This window comes from Oryctolagus cuniculus, chromosome 17 (genome assembly GCF_964237555.1).
Source record: "Oryctolagus cuniculus chromosome 17, mOryCun1.1, whole genome shotgun sequence".
Classification (NCBI taxonomy): Eukaryota; Metazoa; Chordata; class Mammalia; order Lagomorpha; family Leporidae; genus Oryctolagus; species Oryctolagus cuniculus.
In genome coordinates, this window is record NC_091448.1 from 46452140 (window position 1) to 46478297 (window position 26158).

The following is a 26158-nucleotide window of genomic DNA, read 5'->3' on the forward strand; positions in this document are numbered from 1 at the left end:
GCTGGGTCCTCCTGCAGCTCAGCACTGGCGCACCTGCTGCCGTCAGCACACAGCACAGTGCAGCCAATCAAACTGGGTCAAAGGATTGCTGCTCCCAGGACATCGGTAACGAAGGATTTCGCAAGCGAGAGTAAGTTGGGAAACATTAGTGCAATTTAATCACCACAGGGATGACTTACACAGGTAGATACAGTAAATAAAACAGTATAAAAAATTGTAGCATCTTACATTTTGTAAATGGCACCCATTAAAGACGACCAGTCAGAATTTCAGATGCTGTTACATGACATTCCGTCCTTTTAAGAGTTGAAGGCACTTCTAGAATTCTAGTTTTTCACTACCACTTGAAAAACTGGTAGCACAGTCTCAGACCCCTCCTAGTTGATAAGGAATGATTAGTGTTGGCACCAGAGGATCCTGTTTGCATATGGGGTGAAGGCGTCAGCACACGGGACGTACTGGGCCAGACAGGCTGCCCTCTTTCTCCAGCGTCCTGTGGTTAAACAGCAGTACGCTCAACAAGGGAATGGGCTTTGGACCACGAGCTCTGGCTTGCCCAGGGGCTCTGTGGGGAGTACCCTGCAGTCTAGATGAGCCACCTCATGGCTGGGAGCATACAAGTCCACTTCCAACAGTGCCCAGAGCGGGATCACCCAGTGAGTAGTTTGCCCGTAGCTGTTGGGGACGCATCCGCTGCGTGTGGATGTGGGGAGAGCTGGGCATGAGGGGACACGCTAAGAGGGGAATAGTGTCTGTGACTGCAGCAAACGGGCTTGACGCTGGTCTTCTACCAAGTCCGCCTGCGAAGGTCGTGCTGACCTCTTGGCCTCCTGCCTACTCAAGTACTTCAGGGTCCCATCCCTGCGCCTCACTGCCCCGGAGACTTCTGACTGGAAGTCAGTAGACACGGCAGTGAGGGTGAGGCAAAGAACCAACGGGTTACCGGGTAAACACTTTGAAAACTCTCTACCCACAGTGATTTTCCCAGGCCAACACTGCAAGCAGACATTACTTCAAGAACCAAGTCGTCGTCTGCTCCGCTGGCCCAGTGCAGTGGATGCTGTCCTGAGTGGCTGGAAGGGTAAGCAGCCGCCAACATTTGGGCCAGGCAGGCGCGCAGACACTTATCACCCTGGTCCACTGGTCTCCACACCCCGGGCTTCCACCTCCCAGAGCTCTTGAGATAAGACCCAAGGAAGCATCCTTAGGCTCGCAGTAAAACCACCTTGCTGCCAGTGGAGGTCTGACGGGATCGAATGGTTAAGAAAAAGTGCTTTTGCAAAAAGGGCAGGTTAGAAGAGGGAGGCAATATGAATATTCTTTAGAAAAACTCAAATCCATCTGCTTATCAATACATAAAGGCTGAGGCCACCCAGGGCGAGGATTTGGTCCACGGAATGCTGAGCGCAGGATGCGGCTCCTGTGAGGAGGCAGCCTCCCTGCCTGAGCCCCAGGAGCGGTTACCCCTCCTTTTTGACCTCGGGAACGTCAAAGAGCCGAGCTGCTTTCTTGCACAGCAGAGAGAACCAGTAGATCTGGGGAGCGATGAGGAAGGCGTTGGCCACGTTGCAATAGAAAGGGATGTTGAATGGCACTTGGATCAGGTTCAGCCCCTGCTGTTGGCCGTAGGCCCAGTACATGAAGGGGAAAAGGAGGATCCGGCAGGATAGGAAGGTGGCTAGCGTGAGGATTCCATTCACCTTGTACAGAAGGGTGTGCTGCTGCTTTAGCTGCAGAAGGGGAAAGAGAATGCAAGGTCACCACAAGGTTCGGGCGTCAGGCAATCCCCAGCCCGGGTCCCACGGCAGGAAAGGCCAAGCAGGCGTGGGGACTGACCCGGACCAAGGCCGTCCGCTTCCCTGACACCAAGGCATGTGTCTGGTTTCTCAGAGGTGTAGAAAAGGTGGTCTGAGTGCTGTCACGGTTATATATGCATGCAGCCTCCTAGAGCTTCCAATGGTGGCCTTGAGCTTGGCCTGGGCCACCCAGGTGACATGAGGGCAGAAGAGTGGACTAGAGGACCTCTGTGGCCAGGGGGAATATATAAAAAAAAAGCTACAAATCCGCCCTGGCCGGAAGGACTGACAGTGAGGGCTGCTGCGGGGCCTCCGATCCCACTGTCCCCCAAACCCTGTGGGAAAAGCGGGCTCCACTGCCTCCCACTGCTTTCATACATGCCTGAATCAGAATTCTGCCCAGCGACACAAACGGAGTGCTCAGTTCTGCCGTGAAGATGCAGCCAACAAAGAAATCGCCGAGGTGTCCCCGGAGCCTCTGCAGAAGGAAGGAGTAGAGGGCATGGATCCACCAGAAGGCGACTCCTAGTGGGGGCCCTGCGACGTGACCATGAGACAGGGAAGGGAAGGGAAGGGAAGGGGAGGGGAGGGGAGGGGAGGGGAGGGGAGGGGAGGGGAGGGGAGGGAAGGGAAGATGCCGAGCGCGAGCACAGCCCGTGACTGCTCCGCTACTTCCAGCGCTGGGACGGCTGCCTCCCCGAGACCCAGGGGCTGACGGCATCACACGCCAAGCTTTCTCTGAATTTCAGTGACAGCCAGAGGAAATGTGTAGCCTACCTGTGTCTGACCTAGCCACGCCAAGGGCACTTAGCCTGTCCAGCCCGTGTGTTAGGTGGGAGGGACCCAGAACAGTCTAGAGCGGCCTCTTGCAGAATCTAACAGCCTTTGCTTGTCCTTTTTCCAAGCAAGCAGTGGGGCCTAGTAGGTACTAGCTGTCACTTAGCACCACTGAGTGACAGAAGTCAACTCTTAGAGGCCCAGACTCTTCACCCACGGGATAGGGCTAGGAGCTCTCAAGTGCCTGCCACTTCGCAGGCGCTCAGGACTGTAAGTTTCTCTGCATTTCTGTTTCTCTTCCGTGCTGGGTAGGTGTTCGTGGGGAAGATGGATGTGGCTGTCTGCTCTGAGTGACATGTTGTGACATGAGAACGAGGCATTCAGTGCCCCGTCGCTAGTGGGGCACTGTCTTTCTCTCTCTGTATTTCCTATCGTCTTTACGTCTGATGGACAGAACCTCTGACGACTGCTGAGGAATCACAGAGGCCTAGGGGACTGCTAGAACGATTCAGTTGGTAACGAGGCTCGGGAACGTTTCCAGATTTCATGATTTTCCTCCACTGCTTGCAAGCAGCTGGCACAGAGGAGGGGTGCCGTTCAAGGAGGAGACGGGGACACCAGGGCTGCCCGGTGGCTGTCCGGGAGGGCTGTACCTGTGCGACCGGCACGAGGACAAACAGAATGACTGCATGGTGCGTGATCATGAGGCGGTTCTGACTGAGGAAGTTTCGGAAGGTGGTGGCGTGTCCACGGTTCTGGTCTCTGGCCCGGTACCATTCACAGAGGTACATTGCATAAGTGTCATAGATCATGTACGGAATTAAAAACCAGACGTACTCTCGGGCAAGCCAGTGCCTGAAAGAAAGCATAGGAATGGTCCAAGAATGATCACGATGTCGGGCGTGAAGGCGCAAAGCCACCTCCTCAGACACGCTCCCTTCCGTGCTGTGCTGACTGAGCGGCTATGATTCTGGGCGCTTTACAATGACGGCGCTGAAACTGGCAAGTAAGGAGAGTGGGCCACGTCCTCCACATCACACGGCAGACTCATGCCTGCCGGAGGCAAAAGGTGGGTACCCACTCCGCCCTGGGCGCTAAAGCAGCTTCGCCACCTGCCTGATGGAGCTGCTCTGCTCGTTTGTAATGGCTTTCTGGCATTTTGTGGCACAAACTGACTTACAAATGATTCAACAGCCCCACCAAGAAACTGGTTTGGAAGGTGCCCCAAGTCCCAGATCTAATCGTTCCAGTTTAACTCCTTGGTTGCTCAAGAGTTGGGAGTAGTTTGCTGATTTAAACTCCGAACCCACGAGTCTCCTGCAACTGCTGGCAATGCCCCTCCGGGAGCTTCTGGGAGCCAGGCTGGCCATTCTCTTTCCAGTTCCATAGCTGATCCCACTTCTGCTCGTTAAGAAAAGCAAGTCTGGCGTGGCCCTGGAGCTCAAGCACCACACACCAGCAGTTAGATACCAGCAGAGCCTGCAACAGATACAGGGGTTCCCGTGTACCCATCCCAGGCAGGAATCAATACTCGCGGAGTCCAACTGATAGTCTCTTGGTATCCCAGAGCAGACAGCAAGGAGTCTCGACAGCAACCACAGTGTTGTTCCCAGTGATAATTACGCATTCTACAGAAATTGCATGTAGAAAAAAAATCTAAACAGAAATAATGTGCCATGATGGGACAGATTGGATTCGCTGAGTCAGCACATTTTAATTACGCCTCCGTGTGTTAGCAGAAATGATCTGATGGCTCTTAGACTAACCTGAACATCAGATTCCCTCTGCAGTGCTAGTTAAAGGCTCCACTCCCCAGAGATTCTACAGTGTGTGCCCAGGGCTCGCACACCTGTATTTTCACTTGGTCTCAGGGGTGACTTCCTAAGGTGCCAGCCCACTGACCTGCAACACCGCTAATTTACGCTACAGAGGGTGCCATTCAAGTCTCTCTTTCTGAATGACCTCACAGGTACCACGACATAGCTAGTGAATTAACAATGAAATAAAGGGAAACAAATCGTAATGGCAAATATAGTACACTTGTAGGAAAATTAATTAGGTTCCATGTAGGCAAAAAAATGCAATAATTAGTCTGTCTATCAATAGTCTCAGTTGCTTTTTTTAAAAAAAGATTATTTGAAACGTGTGGAGAGGAGAGAGAGACAGATATTGATCTTCCATCCACAGGTTCACTCCCCAGTGCTCACAACAGCCAGGTGGGTACCAGGCCAGACTGGGAGGCTGGGACTCATCCCAGGTCTCTCATGTAGGTGGCAGGGACCCAACTACTCTCAAGCCATCATTTGGCATCCCCAGTGGTACATATTAGCAGGAAGCTAGTCTGGAAGCAGAGCCAGGACTTGAACCCAGGCACTCCGGTATGAGATGTGGGTGCCCCAAATGACATTTCAACTGCTATGCCAACTGCTTGCCCCTCAGCTGCTTTCTCTCTCTCTCTCTCTCTCTCTTTTTTTTTTTTGAAAGGCAGAGTGGACAGTGAGAGAGAGACAGAGAGAAAGGTCTTCCTTTGCCATTGGTTCACCCTCCAATGGCTGCCACGGCTGGCGTGCTGCGGCTGGCGCACTGCGCTGATCAGAAGGCAGGAGCCAGGTGCTTCTCCTGGTCTCCCATGGGGTGCAGGGCCCAAGCACTTGGGCCATCCTCCACTGCACTCCTGGGCCACAGCAGAGAGCTGGCCTGGAAGAGGGACAACTGGGACAGAATCTGGCGCCCCAACCGGGACTAGAACCCAGTGTGCCGGCGCCGCAAGGCAGAGGATTAGCCTAGTGAGCCACGGCGCCAGCCCATCAGCTGCTTTCCTGAAGTAATCCCAAGTAACATAAGTATAAAGAGCTACTACTGCTTGGCTAAAACGCAAGTGGCCCCTCCCCTGAGTATCACATAGGGTCTAATATTCTGCACACAGTACCAATTTAGTGAGAACTGAAATTTTGACTCTTAGGCAGGAAGAATTCTCTTAAGACTTATTAGCATGAGATCTGGATTATAATCTTAGGCACCACTAGCCTGTGATTTACTGTCTTTGTAAAATGAAGATGGTAATCCCCATCTAACTTCTCTGACAGTTACTGTGAGGATTAAACTCAAAGTATGAAAATGTAAAAATATAGTATCCAAATAAAAGTGCTTAAATTGACAAAACTTACATTTGTGACTTAGTCCTCTTCAAGGGTCTCTACTGCTTTAAGAATCAGATTAAATCCTTGGCCCCATACTATACCGTGCAGAAGATTTGGAGGATTTCTCGATACCCTTCCTGTCCTTAGACATTCTGTATGAAGGCAGAGGGTGAGTGTAGGTGTGTAACAACAAAAGATTTGCTGTCCACTACAGGAGCCCTGTGAGGCGATGGAGGGGCCTAGAGCATCCCTGGTTGTCCTCACTCAGGAGGATGGCACAGAAATGCGGTGTCTCTTTCCATTTTTTTTTTTTGGGGGGGGACTCTAAGGCATAAAGATACATAAAAGGAGGAACCTAAAACCAAGCAGGCTTGCTACCATGCTCAAGCCACAAAAGCACACAGGTTCTGAGGGCAAACAGCGGTGCCATGGAACTCAGTAGTCATGGGCGAGAATCTGTTCCTTAAATGCACAGGGCTGCTTGCCGCCGGCCCACCATGCTAACTCACACGAATGCAGCAGGAATGCCCCTGCCTTGGTTTAATCTTTGCAGACGAGGCTGGTTTCAAGTTTGATCTGACAGTCTGGGGTCAGTGAGGGAGTTTGCTGCATGAGATGGGAAAATACTGAATTACAGTAAAAACCGAACCCAGCAGAGCAAGCCTTTTGGTGCTATACAAAGTCGCTTGTTCTAGCTTCACTTACCATCTACAGTTCATCACCAATAACTGGTTTTGCTTAAAAAGAAAATGAAGACAGCAGGATCATGGCCAAGCACGACTGCAGGCCCCCCGGGAGACAGATGCTCAACCAGGCTCCCCTTGCACCCCAGTCTCGGGAATGCAAGGAGCAACACCTGGCACGGTCTGACCAGGGGAAGGATGAGGAAAGGCCGGCCAAGCGCCCCTGCACATCTGACGGCCACGCTTCAGTGTACCAGTGAAAAGCAACTGTTTTCCTAAGACAACAGGTGAAAAAAATGGCTTAAAAATAAGTAGAAGCGGTACACTGCTCCGTTCTAAATACCATATAAAATAGACCATTCTGGCCTTAATTTATGGCTTGTTGGACTCAAACTGCAGACAGATGCATGCTTCCTGACCTGCCGCTGGACTGGGCTCCAGCACATATGCAAGTCCATTTTCTGCAAGCCCCAGAAACCTCTTCCTCATCTTAAGCAAATCCAGAGGAAAAACAAGAGCAGCATTTGCAAGGAAGGAGGTGGCGGGTCTGCTCCTCTCAAGGCCAGGGCTCTGCTGCTTGCACTGGGCGTACCCTGGCCCCTGAATGCTCCAGAGTGGGACCGCAATGGGATCATCTGCAAGAACTCGAAGCCTTACTCCCACTGCAAACAGTGCTCCCAGGCATGAAGACCCGGACCCACGCGGCCACCTCGCACCTGACAGCCTCCCGGGCTCCCGTAGGCTGGGGATGCTGAAGGAAGGAGAGCAGCAGACACTGATTCTGGTGCCCACGTTTTCACTCTAGTCCGTGACCACCAGCCTGCGCTGGTCGAGATCCAGCGCCTGTGAGCCGCTAACACGTGGAGACCGGAAAGCGCCCCAGCCCCGGACGCGGTGTTACCTGTCGCTGATCACGTTGTTGCAGGAGCGGATGACTACGATGCCGGAGCCAGTGGCCAGCACAGCCTGCACCGAAGAAACCAGCCTAAGGAGGGAGAGAAGGAAAATGAAAGAAGGCGCCCTCGGTCCAGTGCGGTGGGCAGCACGGAGCCAAACTCCTGGGTCTGCCTTTCCCCCACCCCGGATGCCAGGGCGGCGAGGTGGGCAGTGGCTCCGAGAGATGCGCGCCTCCTACCCCGCCTAGTGTGGGCGCCCCCAGGCCCCCCAGGGCAGGACCCACAGGGTCTTTGGGAAGCTCTGGCAGGCGGGACAGAGAGGAGCAAGGAGGCCAGGGAGGCGGCCCCCTCGCTTCCTGTCGCCCCCCTTTTCCGCCCGCAGCGGCGCGGGGCCGGGCGCTGGGCAGGCGCGCACGGCTGGTGGGGTGGGCAGCGCCCTGGCCCTCGCGGGCCGCCCGCCGCGCTCGGTACCTGGTGCTGATCATCACGCAGTCGATGTCGGTCCATTCGGGCCGCGAGCGGCGCAGCGCCCAGGTGCAGAACGCGAAGAGCCCGGGGAAGAAGAGCGAGCCCCAGGCCAGCGTCAGCAGCATGGGTGCGCGGGGTCCGGCCGCCTGGAGCGGCGCCGCTCGGCGTGGCTCGGGTCGGCTGCGCGCGGCTCTGGGACTGGCGCGGCCCGCCCGTCCCTCTCTCTCCCCTCCGCCCTCGCCTCAGCCCCAGCCCCAGCCCCAGCCCCAGCCCGCCGCGACTCCGGCAGCCGCCGGGCGCTGGCCCGGAGCCCGCAGCGCGGCTCTCCGCGTGACCAGGCCGGGCGGCCGCGATAGGCGCGGGCCGGCCGGGCGGGGCGGGGTCTGGCCGCCGCCGCCCCTGGGCCCCGAGGGTTCCCCGGATTCCCCCGGCCGGCCGGCGGGTGGGCGGCGGCTCGGCCCCCCGGGAGCAGCTGCCCCGGCCGGTGCCGAGGCGCGCACAGCCGAGCGGGTTCCGAGTCCGCGAACGCTGCGGCCCGGGCGAGTGGCTGCTGCCGCCGCCGTCTCCCGCGCGGCCGCGGGGCCCAGGTAGTGGCGGGAAGGGCCGAGGCTCTCCCGGCCTCTGTTCCGTCACCGCGGACACCTCCCCCGCCCCCGCGGCCCCGCCGCCCTGCCCGGCCCCGGGCGAGGAGCGCCGGAGAAAGCCAGGTAGGAGCACGCGCTCGGTGCCGACGTCCGGGCCGGGAGTGCCGCGTGCGAGGGGCGCGGTGGGCACCACCTTTGTGGGGAAGGAAGGCGCGGGCCGACGGGCTTAGAGCCACCTCTGACCTTTCGTCTCCAAACGTCAGGAAGCAGTTTTTCTACACAACAGAGGTGTCTGTCTGTCTGTCCCACGTCCCGCCAACTGCTGGGCAGTCTCTCAGTATTGAGCTCCAGCTGCTCCTCTCCGTCCACGCGAAGGGCCTGCAGGCTTCCTGTGATGCCCTTGGGTTTGGGTCAAGACACTGTCCAGAGTCTTGGTGACTGTTTTGCCGTTGTTGACGACGTGTCCTTATTTAAAAGTTCTTGGGCTACATGCCCTAAACTTGAATGGATTGGAATCTCTCTCATTTTCACTCAGCACCAATCATGTGGACCAAGAGGAGGGATCTTCAAAAGGTTTATGGAAAAATGTGTATTGTGAAAAAAATCAAGCGTGGATTTTTTTTTTTTTTTTTTTTTTGGCACCAAAGTAACCTTAGCTTGATTTTAGGTATTTATGTATTTATTTGACCTCCTACCCACTGGCCCTCTCCTCAAAGGCCTGCAATAGCCCAGCCTGGCCAGGAGTCATGAACTCAATCCAGGGCACTCACGTCCAGGGCAGGAACCTTGAGCCAACACCACTGCCTCCCAGGGTCTGCACTAGCAGGAAGCTGGCGTCAGGAGCCAGAGCTGGGCATTGGATCCAGGCACTCCAGTGGAAGCATCTTAACCAGCATTTTAAAAGATAGGCCAAATGCCCTTTCTAAGCTTATCTTTTCATTCCATTTTCTTTTCCGTGATCTTTTCTGAGGTGCCCTCATACAGTAGTTTCAGTGTGACTGGCTTCGCTTCGCTTGGGAGAGGAGTTTTCCTCTGCTTTGGACTGTGTCTCACACACACACACACACACACACACACACACCCCGTTCTCTTCATATCTTCAAATGCTGACCACAGCCCCACACCTGGCGTTTGTGTGGGACCACGGGGCTCTGCCTCTTTGGGCCACTGTCCTCTCATCTGTGAAATGAGGAGGAGGCTGGATTACCAGCTCTTTAAGGCTCTTCTAGATCTAAATTCCTGATTCTGACGTCTATAACGTAGCAGGTGATTTCCATTACCAATTACGTTAACTCTAAATGGTGGTTCCTGGTATAGCAACAATAGTGAACACAGCTCTTTTTGTTTATTTCAATTTGTTTTTAATTATTGAGTCTGAGAATGTGTTTTAGGTCTGAAAGATTGTTTTCCTTTTATTAAGTTGTGATCTTTTTGGGTGAACACAGCTTTTGACATCTTCTTACATATTGTTAACATGAGGAATTTAGCTATTAAGGAAGCAGCAAGCCCAAAGAAATGTCTGAAATTTCAGCCCATTAGGGCACCATCTCTAGCCTTCCAGTTTACCTCTTGCATACCTGTAGAATGAGACAGACACTTCAGTTTGGTGCTAACGTATCTGGCAAATGCAAAGCTTTCTATAGTTTTGCATTTATACGTAGATCAAAAATAGCCATCTGTGAACGTTCCTTCTTTCCAGAACAAATCTTTCTGCATTCCACTTTCTATTCCCTTCCCAGCTCCAGCTTTGCCAGACTCAGAGGTTCCAGGGCCTCCCCACTCTTTAAAGGGATCAACAACTTGTACCAAGAATGCTAAGCCTTTTAAGTGGTGGAACCAATCTATCCTTTACACAGAAGTTTTTGTACAACTCTTAAGGAGTCTTTGTAAAATGAAAATAAAACAACACATGTTTCACACGTAGGAAAGAGCAGGTGAAATCAGTCTCTGACACCCCGCTCAGTGAAGTCACTGGAGTGTTCAGGTCAACAAGCATAAACATGAACTTCAGCTTTCCAAGGGATCTCACGCCTGTGGGCAAATGATGAAGTCAGAGCGCCAAGCCTTGTTTGCACAGACTTCCTCTTACCCTTCAGAACTTTGGAGCCACATGCTTCTTCCTCTGAGAAGATGGCTGCGTCTTTTCCAGACGGATTCATTTTCTCATCTGCCTTTGCATTTGAGTAGTGACCCTCTTGTTTTTCATGGGTCTGTATGTTTTTCTCACCAGACTTAGGTTTTTGAAACAAAAGACTGTATCATTTCATTTTGTATCCCAAGCTAGGCTTGACACATTGTAGGGGCTCAATAAATATCTGATACATTTTAAACCTAATGCTTAGTCAGAATTTATTATATTCCAGGCACTCTATCAAACAATTTGCATGTGTTATCTCATCAAATCCTCCAACAAATCTTTTATCCTAGTTCTGTGAGCACACACACACACACACACACACGTACTTCCAGAAGTTCTTAGAAAATTGAATTAAAAGATAAGTTTATTTTGGTGCAAAAAATTTTGAAATTATGCATGTGGGGGGGGGGGTGTCTTCAAAAAGTTCCTGAAGGGGCCTGTGCTGTGTCTTAGTGGGCTAAGCCTCCGCCTGTGGCGCTAGCATCCCATATAGGTGCTGGTTCGTGTCCTGGCTGCTCTTCTTCCCATCTAGCTCTCTGTTGTAGCCTGGGAAAGCAGTAGAAGATGGCCCAAGTGCTTGGACCCTTGCACCATCATGGGAAACTGGGAAAAGCTTCTGGCTCTTGGCTTTGGATCGGCCCAGCTCTAGCCATTGCAGCCATTTGGGGAGTGAACCAGTAGATGGTTCACTGTCTCTCCTTCCGTCTCTGTAATTCTGCCACTCAAATAAATAAATAAAATCTTTTTAAAAAACCACATTTATTTATTTGAAAGTCAGAGTTACACAGAGAGGAGAGACAGAGCAAGCAGTCTTCCATCCAATGGTTCACTCCCCAATTGGCCGCAACGGCTGGAGCTGCGCAGATCTGAAGCCAGGAGCCAAGAGCCTCTTCCGGGTCTCCCACACGGGTATAGGGGCCTAAGACCTTGGGCCATCTTCTGTTGCTATCCCAGGCCATAGCAGAGAGCTGGATCGGAAGAGGAGCAGCCGGGTCTCGAACCAGCGCCCATATGGGATGCCGGTGCTGCAGGCCAGGGCGTTCACACGCTGCGCCACAGCGCCAGCCTCATAAATAAATATTTTTTAAAAAGTTCCTGAATATACTAATTATAAAAAAGCCATGCATGCATTTCAATTTTTTTTTGCACTAGAATAAACTTAATTCCATTTTTCCACAAACTCATTGAAGTACCCGTGTGTGTGTAAATAAAATTGCCAAGGTCACCCTGCTGGTGGCAGAGATGTGCACTCTGCTTTCTGCCTTCAAGGTCAACATATGTAATGACTATACTGACTTCATACTTGATAAGCCAGGAGAGGGAAATAATTCTTCACAGTATAGTTTCTGATTAATTACCACTGTTCCTAATTGTGTACTCACAAATATAAATGTGTGGGATGGAGTTTATGGGCTGTGGTGCTGCTATTATTGATGGCATTTTATATTTATAAGTAATTTTACGATTTTTCAAAGGGCTTTCACATATGTTCTCACACTCGGTTCTCAAAATAACGCAGTGTGGTAGGCCGGACATATGGTTTTCATTGTACAGATGGAGAAACCTCAGTGCACACTGGCAAATGGCTCTACCACCCTCCCGAGTGGCGAGGCTCACGCCAGGCTGGGGTTTCTGGTTCATGCTCCAGGTGAATTCAGCTACTCCATGCTGGGGCTGGGGCTGGGGCTGGGGCTGGGGCGGGAGGAGTTTGTAATTGTGCTCGAGGGGGTTTCAGAATGAAGCTTGGATAATTTAGATGCCAAGATAGGACTCACAGTTTCACCTCTTGAACAGGGAATGTGTAAAGCTCCCAGTGGGGAGGGCTTTGAGCCTGCTTTTCCGTCTCTGTAAGCCCCATTCCGGCTACCATTAAGGGATGGTTACAGGAACTCTCCCCATATCTGTGCTCGGGTGTCCCCAGCCTTAAATTAGATTTTGTATTTACTTGTGACAGGCTTTGCGAATTCTCAAGCCAGTGCCAGAAGTGATGTGTGGACTGCTGTCCTTGACCATGGACATTGTCTTCCAGTCTAGGAAAATGCATCTACAGGAAAAGCAATTGATGTTCTCACATGAAACATCTTTATATTGAACTCCAGAATTGAAAGAGAACTTGGAGGTCTCCATCTACTCGCTCGCTTTAAAAATCCTATCAGAGGCGCCAGCACTGTGGTGTAGCAGGCTAAGCCATTGACTGCAGTGTCGGCATCCAATATGGGCACCAGTTTGAGTCCTGGCTGCTCCACTTCCAATCCATCTCTCTGCTAATGCACCCAGGAAAGCAGCGGAATATGGCTGAAGTCCCTGGACCCCGGCACCCTCATGGGAGACCTAGAAGAAGTTCCTGGCTTCAGCCTAGCGCAGCCCTAGTTATTAGAGCCATCTGGGGAGTGAATCAGCAATGGAAGATTTCTCTCTGTGTGTCTCTCCTCTCCCTGTAACTCTTTCAAATAAATAAATACATCTTTTAAAAAATCCTGTCAGAGAAAATGACACTCTGTTCTGAACTAAAAATTATTTTTTAGGGCCACCCTTCATTAGGAACAATTCAGGCAGACACAAAGCAGAAAGGAGAGAAAAAGTAGAAATAAAGTGACAGGAAGAGACATGGTGAGAATGATACAACACACAGGAAGACAATGCCTTGGGGAGAGACCAAGATAGACAAAGGCTAGGGTACACTCTGGGACGCAGGGAAGTAGGCACAGATCCAGATCCAGACACTGGCAGTCACATCAAGTGAACAGGAGAAAAGAATGGGAAGACATAGAAGGAGGCATACAGACAGGAGTGACAGCCTCAGGGAACATCCCTCCCTTAGGCTAAGGCCAACAAAAACCAAAATGCATTTGAAAAAATTTGGCCAGATAAAGAGGCCCCTTGCTCTTAGGCTTGAGAGTGTGAATGAACTGACTGCCCTTCTTAATTTTCCCTTCACTTTGTACTCAGTGAGAACACCTGCTCAGTGCCACCCTGGCCTCTTATTTCCATGTTTGTTTCCCAGCAGACCATGTGCCCCGATGACAGGACTGTGTGCCCCGATGACAGGACTGTCTCGGAGGCAGCCGTGGCAGACAGCACCGAAGCTGGATCACAGGACGTGAGTTCCAGGCCTGGCTTCGCAGCCTAGAAGTTGTGTGACATGGAGAAAATGAACTAAGCTCCCTTGTCAAATGGGCTTCTTCCATCTGCATCCCAGAGTGGCTAGGAGAATCAGGTGAGACACTTTGCAGAAGCACATGCTCAACTACGTGCTGGGCATGGCAAGGGGTTACTGTTCATCGTGGACTCCAGCAGCTCGGCTCCCAGCTCCTACACTCCCCCGCCTGTCGCAGTGAAGGTGCACCCAGGCCGGGCTTCACCTCCACTCGGCAGCTGTCTCGGTTTTGTTGCAGACTGTTTGCAGAAGCCAACTGTGAGTGTGAGAAGCGCGGTCACACCCCCGTGCACATGGTTTCTGCAAACAGTGAGCACAGCTGCACACCATAGGGGAAGTCTACGCTTATACACAGTGATAATAACTCTTGTCAATAAAAATCACAATTTACACAAAGACCTGATTATGCAGTGCTTGCCTTTGTGTGTTCCTTTGTACTTTTACAGAGCACTTTCACACACATTTCTTTTGTGATAAATGCAAAATTGGTCTGTTTGTGGATAGTCATTCTGACCTATAAGTAAGCATTTCTAAACTCAGGTTCAAAAAAAAAAATTCAAGGATATTGAACTATTAAGGAAATTGCCTTTGAAATGAGTCAGTAGGAACCAGAAAAATCCCTTTGAACAAATTCAGATGCCTTCCTAATAATCAGAGGCTAATTTGCTTACTCAAATCAGTTGACTTTTTTTTTTTCTGCTCATAGAAGCAGTATATTAAAAAGTAAAACATGGGGCCAATGTTGTGCCCCCTGCAATACCAGCATCCCATATGGGAGCGCTAGTTTGAGTCTTAGCTGCTCTGTGTCCAATCAAGCTCCTTACTAATCACTTGCTGGGAAAGCAGCAGAAGATGGCTCAGGTATTTGGGCCCTTGCCACACACAAGAGAGACCCGGCTGGAGTCCCAGGCTCCTACCTTCAGCTTGGCCCAGCCCCAGCTATTGTGGCCATTTGGAGAGTGAACCAGTAGATAGAAGATCTCCCTCTCTCTCTATTTCTCCTTCTCTGTCACTCTTTCAAATAAATAAAATAAATGTTAAAATAAAGTAACACATTCCCACTATAGAAAACAATAATCACAATAACTGATCACTGTTACCATTTTGGTAGAACTCTTTCCAGTCTCTTTTATGTGCATTTGTTCTATATTTGAAATCATGCTTTAAATTAATTTTAAATATCAATACTTCACTTACATTATAAGTATTTTCAAAGTTATTTAAAACTTCAAAAATCTCATTTTTAATAAGTCATGTGAATTGTTACAGATTATCTTTCAAAGAGGGGAAAGAAGTTTCCCTGTTTGTTCATGGACACGCCTTGTTATAACAACATGAACAAGGCCTTTTCTGATAACTTTAATCTTAAAATGATTAAGATCATTAGCACTAATTAGCACTTTAGTTTCTGGCTTTAAAATGGGCATCATAATATCTATAGAAACCCAAGGTCCTATTTAAGTATCTGGTTTGTTCTCTATGTAGGCCGTGCTCTATTAACCCCATTAGTAAGCAGTACATTTATGCAGGCCTTTGGTAAACGAAGGGAGGCTGGTGTGGTGGCACAGAGGGTTACACCACCACCTGTAACGCTGGCATCCCATCCTAGCTGCTCCACTGCTCACCTAACTCTCTGCTAATGCTCCTGGGAAAGTAGCAGAGGATGGCACAAGTCCTTGGACCCTTGCACCCACGTGGAAGACCTGGAAAAATCTCCTGGCTCCTGGCTTCAGCTTGGCCCAGCCCTGGCCATTGTGGTTATTTGGGGAGTAAACCAGTGAATAGAAGATTCTCTCTCTCTCTCTCTCTCTCTCTCTCTCTGACTCTGCCTTTCAAATAAGTAAATAAATCTGAAAGAGAAAGAATTGAAGGAAGAAGGAAAAGCCATTCTTTTTTGAAACTAGGCCTGTGTTGATTTTCACTATGCACCGCCAACTCCAAGCGTTATTTCTCAACAAAATTACAGTTGAAAACCCAAATGGCCAAAATCTAAAAACAATGCTGAGAAAGCTAATTATTGACAAGGAGAGTAAAGTCATATTTGGGAAGGAATCCTGTTTATAACGGAGCAACTAAAACCTGAGTGTTTTGCACACTGGCACGAGCTTACGCGGCAGCTAAGGGTTACCACGTGTTTGTGATAGACCTTGTGAACTTTTTTTTTTTTTTAATAATTTGCATTTCTTTGAGGGGCAGAGAGGAACAGAGCTCCTGTTGGTTGGTTCATTCCCTGAATGCCTTCAACAACAAGGGCTGGGCCGGGCTGGAAAGCCAGGAGCTGAGTACTCAATCCAGGTCTCCCACATGGGTGGCCGAGACCCAACAACTGGAGCCATCACTTGCTGCTTCCTGGGGTGTACACGAGCAGGAAGCTGACTCAGGAGTGTGGTTGGAACTCAAACCAAGTCACCCTAATATGAGATACAGGTGTTTTAACTGGCAGCTTAATTGCTACGCCAAATGCCTGCCCCACCTCGTGAACTATTATTGGCCAATCTAAAGACTGCTCGACTTGTGAGCTAGGCCAGGCTGAGCAACTGTTGTGAATTTTGCCCTGCAGGCAGAGCAGATTCCCACACTGCCAGGTGCCATGAACTGCCCGGCCTGGGTCTTAGGAGGATTCAGAGACTTTAAATAACATTAGTGCATGGTGAGAGCAGGGAGCTGGTCAAGATGCTGCCTAGCACCTTCCTTCTTTCCTGTTGTAAGCCCATGGTTTCATTATGTCAGCCGTGGTCTGATTGTGTCACGCTTGTTCTCTTCTAACTAGATTCTAAGTATCCTGCTTACTGCTGTAAGCAGTCCTGTTGTAAGCATCCCTGTTGAGGCAACAGGGATGGTTCAAGTAATTGGGCTCCTGCCGTCCACAGGGGAGGCTTGGATTGAGTTCCCAACTTCTAGCTCTGTCCAGTGCTCAGGCCCAACTGTTGCAAGCATTTGGGGATGAAGTGGCAGGTGCGAGCTCTGTGTATCTCAAGAATACATATATTTTTATACCTAAAAAATTTTAAGAACACGTGGGCCAGTGCTGTGGCTCACTAGGCTAATCCTCCACCTTGCGGCGCCGGCACACCAGGTTCTAGTCCCTGTCAGGGCGCTGGATTCTGACCCGGTTGCCCCTCTTCCAGGCCAGCTCTCTGCTGTGGCCCGGGAGTGCAGTGGAGGATGGCCCAAGTGCTTGGGCCCTGCACCCCATGGGAGACCAGGAGAAGCACCTGGCTCCTGCCATCGGATCAGCGCGGTGCGCCGGCCGCGGCGGCCATTGGAGGGTGAACCAACGGCAAAGGAAGACCTTTCTCTCTGTCTCTCTCACTGTCCACTCTGCCTGTCAAAAAAATAATAATAAAAAATAAAAAAAGAACACGTAAGGAGGGAAGGAATTTACTATGGATCAAAACATCCTACAACTTAGATAAGAGTGTACAAGAAACAAATGTGAAATACAGTTAGAAAGTCGATGATGACGCAAGAATAGCCTTGAAGAGCACATGAAAAATTGTATTTTGCAACATGAGGCAGGCGTTGTGGTGCGGCAGGTTAACCTTCCACTTGCTACACCCTCATCCCATTAATTAGAGTGCTGCTTCCAGTCCTGGATGCTCCACCTCTGATCCAGCTCCCTGCTAATGTGCTTGGGAAGGCAGCAAATGAGGCCCATGTACTTGGGTGTCTGCCACCCATGTGGGATGACCAGTTGGAACTTCTGGCTTTGATTTGAGTCAGGTGCAGCTGTGGTGGACATTTGGGGAATGAACCAGCAGATGGAAGATCTGTCTCCCTTTCTCTCTCACTTGGCTTTTCAAATAAATCTTAAAAAAAAAAAAAAAAAACACAACTTGATAATGCACATGTTTTTGGTGTCATCATTTTTCAAAGTGCTGAAGTATCACATAAGCTCTTAGGAGGCAATGGCTTTGGTTTTTCCAAGTAATATCTGTCGTTAGGACCAATTTTGGCTAGGTTGGAGAGTCCCTACTGCAAAAGTACTGGGTTGGAACATAACAGACCTGGTATCAGTGTCATTCTCCGATGCTACCTATCCAAGGGCTATGGTGAACACTAAGAAATATATGGAAATGTAGGTGTTTGCATAAAGCACTATGCAAATCCCTATAAGCACTCACCATGATGTAGAATAGTGGATTACGGCATCTGCCTATAAAGCATTTTTTAAAAAGATTTATTTATTTTACTTGAAAGGTGGAGTTATAGAGAGAAGAGGCAGGGAGAGAGAGAGAGAGAGAGAGATCTTCCATCCGCTGGTCCACTCCCTAAATGGCTGCAATGGCTGGAGCTGAGCCAGTCCAAAGCCAGGAGCTTCTTCCAGGTTGCAGGGGCTCAAGGACTTAGGCCATCTTCCACTGGTTTCCCAGGCACATTAGTAGGGAGCTGGATCAGAAGCGGAGCAGCTGGGAATTGAACAGGCACCCATATGGGATGCTGGTGCTCCAGGCAGCTTAATCCAGTACACCACAGAGCCAGCCCCTGCCCATAAAATCTTAAACACTGAACACAACAGATGAATGTATTTTGGAAGGACAATTAGGGCTGAAAAGAAACAAATGAAGATTTTCACAGGCAGTTGAAAATGTGACTGACCCTAGGGCGAGAAATCCAAGTTTGTATATAAAAGATTTGGAAACTAATGATGGCCGCATGAATTTTCTCTCTCTCCCTTCCTCCCTCTCTCATTTTTTTTTTTAAGATTTTATTTAGGCCGGTGCCGTGGCTCACTAGGCTAATCCTCCGCCTGTGGCGCCAGCACACCGGGTTCTAGTCCTGGTCGGGGCGCTGGATTCTGTCCTGGTTGCCCCTCTTCCAGTCCAACTCTCTGCTCTGGCCTGGGAGTGCAGTGGAGGATGGCCCAAGCACTTGGGCCCTGCACCTGCATGGGAGACCAGGAGGAAGCACCTGGCTCCTGGCTTCGGATCAGCGCAGCGTGCCAGCCGCAGCGTGCCGGCCACAGCGGCCATTGGGGGGTGAATCAATGGTAAAGGAAGACCTTTCTCTCTGTCTCTCTCTTTCTCACTGTCCAATCTGCCTGTCAAAAAAAAAAAAAAAAAGATTTTATTTATTTGAAAGGCAGATTTAGAGAAAGGGAGAGAGAGAGTTCTTCCATCCACTGGTTCACTCTCCAGATGGCCACAAACGCTGGGGCTGGGCCAGCTGGAAGCCATGAGCTTCTTTCAGGTTTCCCATGTAGGTGGCAGGGGCCCAAGCACCCGGGACATCTTTCACTGCTTTTCCCAGGCCATCAGCAGGGAGCTGGATTGGAAGCAGAATAGCCAGGATACAAACTGGCATCAATAGGAGATGCCAGAGTCAGCACTGTGGTGCAGTGGGTAAAGCTGCTGCCTGCGGTGCTGGCATCCCATATGGGCACCGGTTCAAGTCCTGGTTGCTCCACTTCTGATCCAGCTCTCTGTTATGGCCTGGGAAAGCAGTAGAAGATGACCCAAGTCCTTGGACCCCTGCACCTGCGTGGGAAATCTGGAATAAGCTCCTGGCTCCTGGCTTTGGACCAAGCCCAGCTCTGGCTGTTGCAGCCATCTGGGGATTGAACCATTGGATGGAAGACCTCCTTCTCTTTCTCTGCTTCTGCCTCTCTGTAACTCAAGCAAATACATAAATCTTATATACACACACACATATATATGAGATGCCAGCATCACAGGCATTGACATTACCACTACGCCACAACACTGGCCCCATGAGTGGTCTCTTAAAGCAATGACTCTTAAATAGGGACTGGCTTGGGATGGAGGGAACTATTAGAATTTTGAATAATATTGGCCGGCGCCGCGGCTCACTAGGCTAATCCTCTGCCTTGTGGCACCGGCACACCGGGTTCTAGTCCCGGTCGGGGCGCCAGATTCTGTCCCAGTTGCCCCTCTTCCAGGCCAGCTCTCTGCTGTGGCCAGAGAGTGCAGTGGAGGATGGCCCAAGTGCTTGGGCCCTGCACCCCATGGGAGACCAGGAGAAGCACCTGGCTCCTGCCTTCGGATCAGCGCGGTGCGCCGGCCGCAGCGCGCCGGCCGCGGCGGCCATTGGAGGGTGAACCAACGGAAAAGGAAGACCTATCTCTCTGTCTCTCTCACTGTCCACTCTGCCTGGAGGATGAGGGTCATACCTCTTATCAGAATCCTGTGGGGGGGGAGGATTTTTCACAAGATTCCTATGGCTAGCAGAGGATTTGGGCTAAAAAAAAGTTAAATACTCAGTGAAATATCCCCCTGATTAAAACAGCATGCAAAATGTTATCCAAATGGAAAAACAATCTGTTTGGAGTTCTTTTTTTTTTTTTTTAAGATTTATTTATTTGAAAGTCAGAGTTACACAGAGGAGGGGCAGTTGGCCACAATGGCTGGAGCGGCACTAATCTGAAGCCAGGAGCCAGGAGCTTCCTCCAGGTCTCCCACATGGATGCAGGGGCCCAAGGACTTGGACCATCTTCCACTGCTTTCCCATGCCACAGCAGAGAGCTGGATTGGAAGTGCAGTAGCCAAGATTCAAACCGGCGCCCACATGGGATGACAGCACCAGAGGCGGTGGCTTACCTACTACACCACAGCGCCAGCCCCTGGAGTTCTTTAGCTTCTCCAAGTTGCCAAGATTCAAAGAAGATTAAGAAGTACTGGTTTAGACTAGGAGAAGTATGGCAGCTCACAGAATCATTATCTCGGGATCATCAGAACTTAGCAGGAAGTGCAGCCAAAGAAACAGGGAGAGAAGTCTGGGAGCGGCTGTAGTATTGAGAGATACTTTGGGGCTTTAGTTACAGTGAATTGATGGTAGTAATGATTGTACTAGTTAATGTCAGTTTTTATAGAGCAAGTGTTTTTGTATTTGTTGGCATGTGTAAGAACTGCACGAAAGGGAGTGCTATATAATTATCACTTCAGTGAGTAAATGAGGGGATTACTATGAGCTCAGTGTAGACAATGGGAAGGGTCCTGACCCAAAAGCATCCGAGAGCTGAGGCTCTGCAAGACGAGTGCCTCCGCTGTGACCGTGGGAACAGGAGTGCTGCTGAAGCTAGTCGGAGATTAGGATCTGCTTAGCAAGAACGGACATGCATGGAGAACCAAAGTACCAATCAAAATAAAGCTAGTGCCGAGGAAACAGGGAATGTCAATCAAAACAAATGCCATGTCTAGTGTATCTAGAAAATTCAGGAATGAAGGACAGCGAAAACCAAAACACACACACACACACACAAACCATCATCATGAACAACCATCTACTAAAACAGCCCTTGAAGAAGCACCACGAGAACACTCTGAACCAGATGTCACGTGAAATTAAACTACGTTCGCCTGCTACAAGTTGGGCTGGGCGCCTTTGCACTCGTGGTAACACAGAATCTAAGCGTGATGATGCTCAAGAACTGTCGAGGGCGTGTTTGGTTGTATCAGTGTTGAGAGAAGTGCTGTCTCTTGGCAGTTAGTGAATACAGACCAGGTCATTCAGATATCCTGCATTATTTTTTAACAAGAAGTTACACCCAAAAAAGCCCAGCTCTTTAGAGGAAGATTGTGACAGAAAAGGAGTGTAAAAAGACAGTTTTTGAGAGGTAGAGAGACATAGAGACTGTTCACCCACTAATTTACTCCCTAATTGCCTGGGAGCCCAATCTGGGTTTTTCACGTGGGTGACAGGGACTCGACTACTTGCCTCATCTCCTGCTGTCTTGCAGCGTGCACATTAGCGGGAGCCAGGATCAGAAGCAGGCTGGCACTTAAACCCAGGCACTATGATATGGGATGCAGGCATCACAACCAGTATCTTAACCACTGCCCTGACTGTTTTTTGTTTTTTCAAGGCTGGCTCATTTGTGAGAGTATCACGTGCTGTTTATTTTCATTCTGAAATTTCTCACACCCATCAACCTCCACATTTATCTTAAAGGCATATAATCTGTCTTTCCAGGTCTTCTTCCATTAGAGGTATTTCCCTCTTTTGCTTATCATAAACAGATCAGTCTGGCCTGTTATTAGTTATCCCAATGCAGTTTTTTTAAGCTAGTGTCCACCTGCACTTCTTGTACTGCGTAACTCCCTTAAACCCAAACTTATTTTCATTATTAGTAGCTTATCTGCAGAGAGAAGGAATATAATGGAGTTTGGACCCTCACAGGAGGGGAAGATTTGGGATTATGGGGGGAATGCAATTGAAAGCTGACAATACAGGGGCCAGTGCTGTGGTGTAGTAGGTTAAGAAGGGAGCTGATTGGCCGGTGCCGTGGCTCACTAGGCTAATCTTCCGCCTTGCGGCACCGGCACACTGGGTTCTAGTCCCGGTCAGGGCGCCGGATTCTGTCCCGGTTACCCCTCTTCCAGGCCAGCTCTCTGCTGTGGCCCGGGAGTGCAGTGGAGGAGGGCCAAGTGCTTGGGCCCTGCACCCCATGGGGGACCAGGATAAGTACCTGGCTCCTGCCATCGGAACAGCGCAGTGCGCCGGCCGCCGGGGCCATTGGAGGGTGAACCAACGGCAAAGGAAGACCTTTCTCTCTGTCTCTCTCTCTCACTGTCCACTCTGCCTGTAAAAAAAAGGGGGGGGGGGAGCTGGTTTGTGTCCCAGCTGCTCCTCTTCCTATCCAGATCTCTGCTAATGGCTTGGGAAGGCAGTGCAGGATGGCCCAGGTGTTGGAGCCACTGCACCCATGTGGGAGACCTGGAAGAAGCTCCTGGCTCCTGGCTTCAGATCAGCCTAGCTCCTGCAGTTGCAACCATTTGGGGAGTGAACCAAGAGAAGGAAGACCTCTCTCTGTCTCTGTAACTTTACCTCTCAAATAAATAAATAGATCTTTAAAAAAAAAAAAAAAGAAGAAGAAGAAGAAGAAGAAAAGAAAACTAACAGTGCATGCATTGAAGGGCACTTGTTGGAAATTAGCATGAATTTGCACTGGACATGGTCACCCTTGTTTCATGACTCCACAAACATGCAGGCAGCTCAGAAGCAGAGAGGCTAAAGTAGTAGGACCTGGGCCGATGACACGGATGGTAAATCTGGGTGGGCCACTTCTTTGCTTACAGTCCTTCAGTGGATGCCCATTCCTTAACAGGACCCTCACAACCCTCCCCACCTGGCATTGCCTGTTCCTCCATCCTCCTCTTTACCAATCTTTTTTTAAGATTTTTTTTTATTTGAAAGGCAGAGTTACAGGGAGGGAGAGGGAGAAAGAAGGGGTGGGGGTTGGGTGCGGTGGGGTGGATACAGAGGTCTTCCTCCTGCTGGTTTATTTCCCTGATGTCCACAGCAGCCAGGGATAGGCCAGTCTGAAGCCAGGGGCCAGGAATGCTATTCTGGTCTCTCATGTGGGTGGCAGGGGCCCTAGTATTTGGGTCAAATTCTGCTGCCTTCCAAGGCACATTAGGAGGTAGCTGGATTGGAAGCCAAGCAGCTGGGACTTGAACTGGCATTTAGACATGAGATGCCAGCATCACAAGCAGTGGCTTAACCCAGTGTGCCACACCACCAACCCCTTCCCTTGTCCTTTAAGCCCCATCACCCTGACAGGTTTCTTTCATCCTCATGGTTTCTGTACATACTGTTCCTTTTGTTTGTCATCCACATATTCACTCCCTATCCTTTCCTTCCACTTAAAAATCTCTTCTTCAGAGAAGACTTCTCTGACCCCTAAAGCCAATGAGAACACACTCAATCTGTAGAGTCTCTCAACATATGCTTTACCAGTCTTCCGTTGGACCTATCACAAGTCTACATTTATTTGTATGAATACCTTTTTTTTTTTTTGACAGAGTGGACAGTGAGAGAGAGAGAGACAGAGGTCTTCCTTTTCCGTTGGTTTACCCTCCAATGGCCGCTGCAGCTGGTGCACTGTGCTGATCTGAAGCCAGGAGCCAGGTGCTTCCTCCTGGTCTCCCGTGCCGGTGCAGGGCCCAAGCACTTGGGCCATCCTCCACTGCACTCCCGGGCCACAGCAGAGAGCTGGCCTGGAAGAAGGGCGACCAGGACTAGAACCCGGTGTGCTGGCACCACAGGCGGAGGATTAGCCTACTGAGCCGTGGCACTGGCCTGAATACCCTTTTCATGCACAGAAATAGCTCCATGGAGGCTGGTACTTGGTCTGTGTTGCTCATTTCTCAATTCCCAGAACCTAGCCTTACACCTAACACTAACAGGAACAGTGAGTTCATTGAATGGATGAATGAATAGCAAAAAGATTTATCTTTAGAATCTGGGGTTTTTGTTTATGGTAACTGGATTTTCATTTCTTTTTCTGTTAAATGGGTATAATGACCATAACTGTCTATCTCAGGACTGCTGTGTAGATTTAAAAGAGACAATGCAAGTAATTTGCTTAGCATGGTGTCTGGCACGCAAGGGCTAGGAAATATCATCATTAACTTATGCTCTGTGGCCACTGGAGCTCCCATACCTTACTGGTGGGAATATGGAAACACAGCCACTCTGGACAACAGTTTACCAGTTCTTACAAACACAGACACACCACAAACTACCAAGCCCACTTCAAGGTATTTATCCAAGTGAAAAGAAAACTTACGTTCACACAAAAATCTGCACATAAATGTTTGTAGCAGCTTTATTCATCATTGCTAAAAACTGGAAACAACCAAATATCTTTCATCCAGGGAATGGACCAGTACTGTGGGATATCCACACGGTAGACTACCACTCAGCAAGAAGAAATGAACACTGCTCCGTGCAGCCATGTGGATGAATCTCAAGGGCACAAGCCAAGTGAAAGCAGCCAGACCCAAGGGGTGACACTGTATGATTCCATTTATAGGTCATTCTGGGGATGCCAAGGCTACAGGGACAGCAATCGGGTCAGCGTTTGCCAGCAAATGGGGTAAGAGGGAGATTTGTGCGATGATGGAACTGTCCGAGAGCTAGATTGTGGCAGTGGTTCAAGCAAGCATGCATTTATCAAAACTCATGGCTCGGCAACCCAAAAGGGTGCATTTTAGTGTACGTAAATTATCTTCATTTTTAAAATGGAAAAGTCCAAGACATGTAGATATAATTGCCTTTTTAAAAGGAATTCATTTTCTGAGTATAAAAGTATAAAAGAATCATTGTAGACATTTGGGAAAATGTGCAAAGAATGTACCTTACATCGTGGAGGGCATCTGGCACAGCAGTTAAGACTGCATGGGATGCCCGCATCCTATATCAGTGCTGGTTTGAGTCCTGGTTGCTCCGTTTCCAATCCAGCTTTCTGCCAATGCATCTTGAGAGGCAGCAGATGATGGCTCAAGTACTTGGGTCTCTGTCACCCACGTGGGAGACCTGGCTGAGTTCCCAGCTCCTGGCTTCAGCCTGGCCCAGCCCCAGCTGTTGTGGGCAATTGCGGAATGAACCAGCAGATGGGTAGATCTCTCTGTCTTTGTCTCAGCCTTACAAATAAAAAAAAATAGGTTTTTAAAAAATTTATATCCCATCACCTTTGGAAAAGTAATATTCCATGCTATCATTTTTATAGGCACAAAATACACATACACACTCATAAAATGGGACTATGCTGTATATTTTTGCCTTCTGAAATATATTGTGTGCATTTTTCCATGTCATTAAATAATTTCCAAAACCATGATTTTATGGGTCGGTAATATTCCATGGCATAGCCAATTTATATCTTAAGCATTTTTATTGTTAGAAATTGTATTGTTCATATAATTGCTAGTTAGACATTAAAAAGAAAATATATAATTTCCACTTTTTTTTTCCTTTACTGTAAGCAACTCTTATAAAACGTTAAAAAAAAAAAAAAAAAAAAAAAAAAGCTAGGTGGGGCCAGGCCTCTCCCGTTCTTCCATCACGGTTTCACAACGTTCAACTGGTAAAGCAACTCTTCCTTTGGCGCAACTCCCTCATTGTTTTAAGTGTCTGCAGGAAAAGTGGTTGCACAGGGTGATCTGGCTTTTTTCCCTTTGGTGCACAGGGTTAAACACCCCCACACTGCACCCTCACTAGGTCCGTGCAGGGTACGCGGGGCGGAGTCATTTTTTCAGGATCACACGGGGTATCAGGGTGCAGTGGGCCGCGGACCCCGATATTCAGCCTCATAAAGTGAACACGGTCTTGTTCGCCGCCCCCGCCCCCACCCCCACCCCGCCCCGTAGGGAAGCTTCAGTCACCCGGAAAACCCTGCCTAGCGGCTGGGCACTAGCGCAACATCTCTACCAAGTAGACGCCGTCCCACCCGACCAACGTCCTTGGCAACGCCGCCACTTACCAGCTGGGGTCACTTCACCCCCGATGGCAGGGGGACACCTACTGCCACCGACCAAGGGGGCCCCGCGCGGGGTGCGGGGGGTCGGTCGCGACGTTGCTGGGCTTACGCTCACTGCGACGTCCTGCCAGGGGGCCAGGCCCCCCAGCATCGGGCCCTCCGGCGAGGTGAAGAAGGCCCCCACCATCTAGAGGACGAGCTGAGGGCAGGCAGAAGCCGCCGGGCTCAAGGGCTGCCCGGGAGACTCCGGGACGTGACAGGAATTTCTCCAGAGGTCAGTCCTCCGCTATCCCAGAGTGC

The 26158-nt window shown here is 49.9% G+C and overlaps 2 protein-coding genes across 5 annotated transcripts in view; one reads left to right on the plus strand and one right to left on the minus strand.

Annotated features, from left to right (window-relative positions):
* Positions 1-131: 131 nt before the first annotated feature.
* TLCD3A (TLC domain containing 3A) lies at positions 132-26106 on the minus strand. Of its 2 annotated transcripts, XM_051824573.2 has the most exons (6): positions 25862-26106; positions 24737-25022; positions 7298-7381; positions 3227-3428; positions 2179-2274; positions 132-1730 (listed from the first exon to the last, which is right to left on the minus strand). In XM_051824573.2, exons 2-6 carry the CDS (start codon positions 24790-24792, stop codon positions 1461-1463), a joined length of 708 nt encoding a protein of 235 aa, XP_051680533.2. In that variant the 5' UTR covers positions 24793-25022; positions 25862-26106; the 3' UTR covers positions 132-1460. The 2 variants fall into 2 exon arrangements, with proteins under 2 accessions (XP_051680533.2, XP_002718937.2); XM_002718891.5 differs by lacking the exons at positions 24737-25022; positions 25862-26106 and adding an exon at positions 7764-8046.
* VPS53 (VPS53 subunit of GARP complex) overlaps positions 8266-26158 on the plus strand; it is a 177307-nt gene continuing 159414 nt past the window's right edge. The window contains exons 1-2 of one of the 3 annotated variants that reach the window (XM_070061170.1): positions 8266-8467; positions 13486-13698. The gene's annotated coding sequence lies outside the window, so the exon portion shown is untranslated. Of the gene's footprint in view, positions 8468-13485; positions 13699-25999; positions 26133-26158 lie in introns of those variants that run through there. The other 2 variants (XM_070061172.1, XM_070061171.1) reach the window with 2 other exon arrangements.

Bases quoted from the DNA above. Each gene is read 5' to 3' on its own strand.
- TLCD3A (XM_002718891.5), bottom strand. From the start codon at position 7,885: ATGCTGCTGACGCTGGCCTGGGGCTCGCTCTTCTTCCCCGGGCTCTTC. The intron at 3,429-7,297 runs GTAACACCGCGT...GCTTTCTTTCAG, and splicing joins AACAACGTGATCAGCGACAG to GCACTGGCTTGCCCGAGAGT. The intron at 2,275-3,226 runs GTACAGCCCTCC...TTCCTTCTGCAG, and splicing joins TCCTCGTGCCGGTCGCACAG to AGGCTCCGGGGACACCTCGG.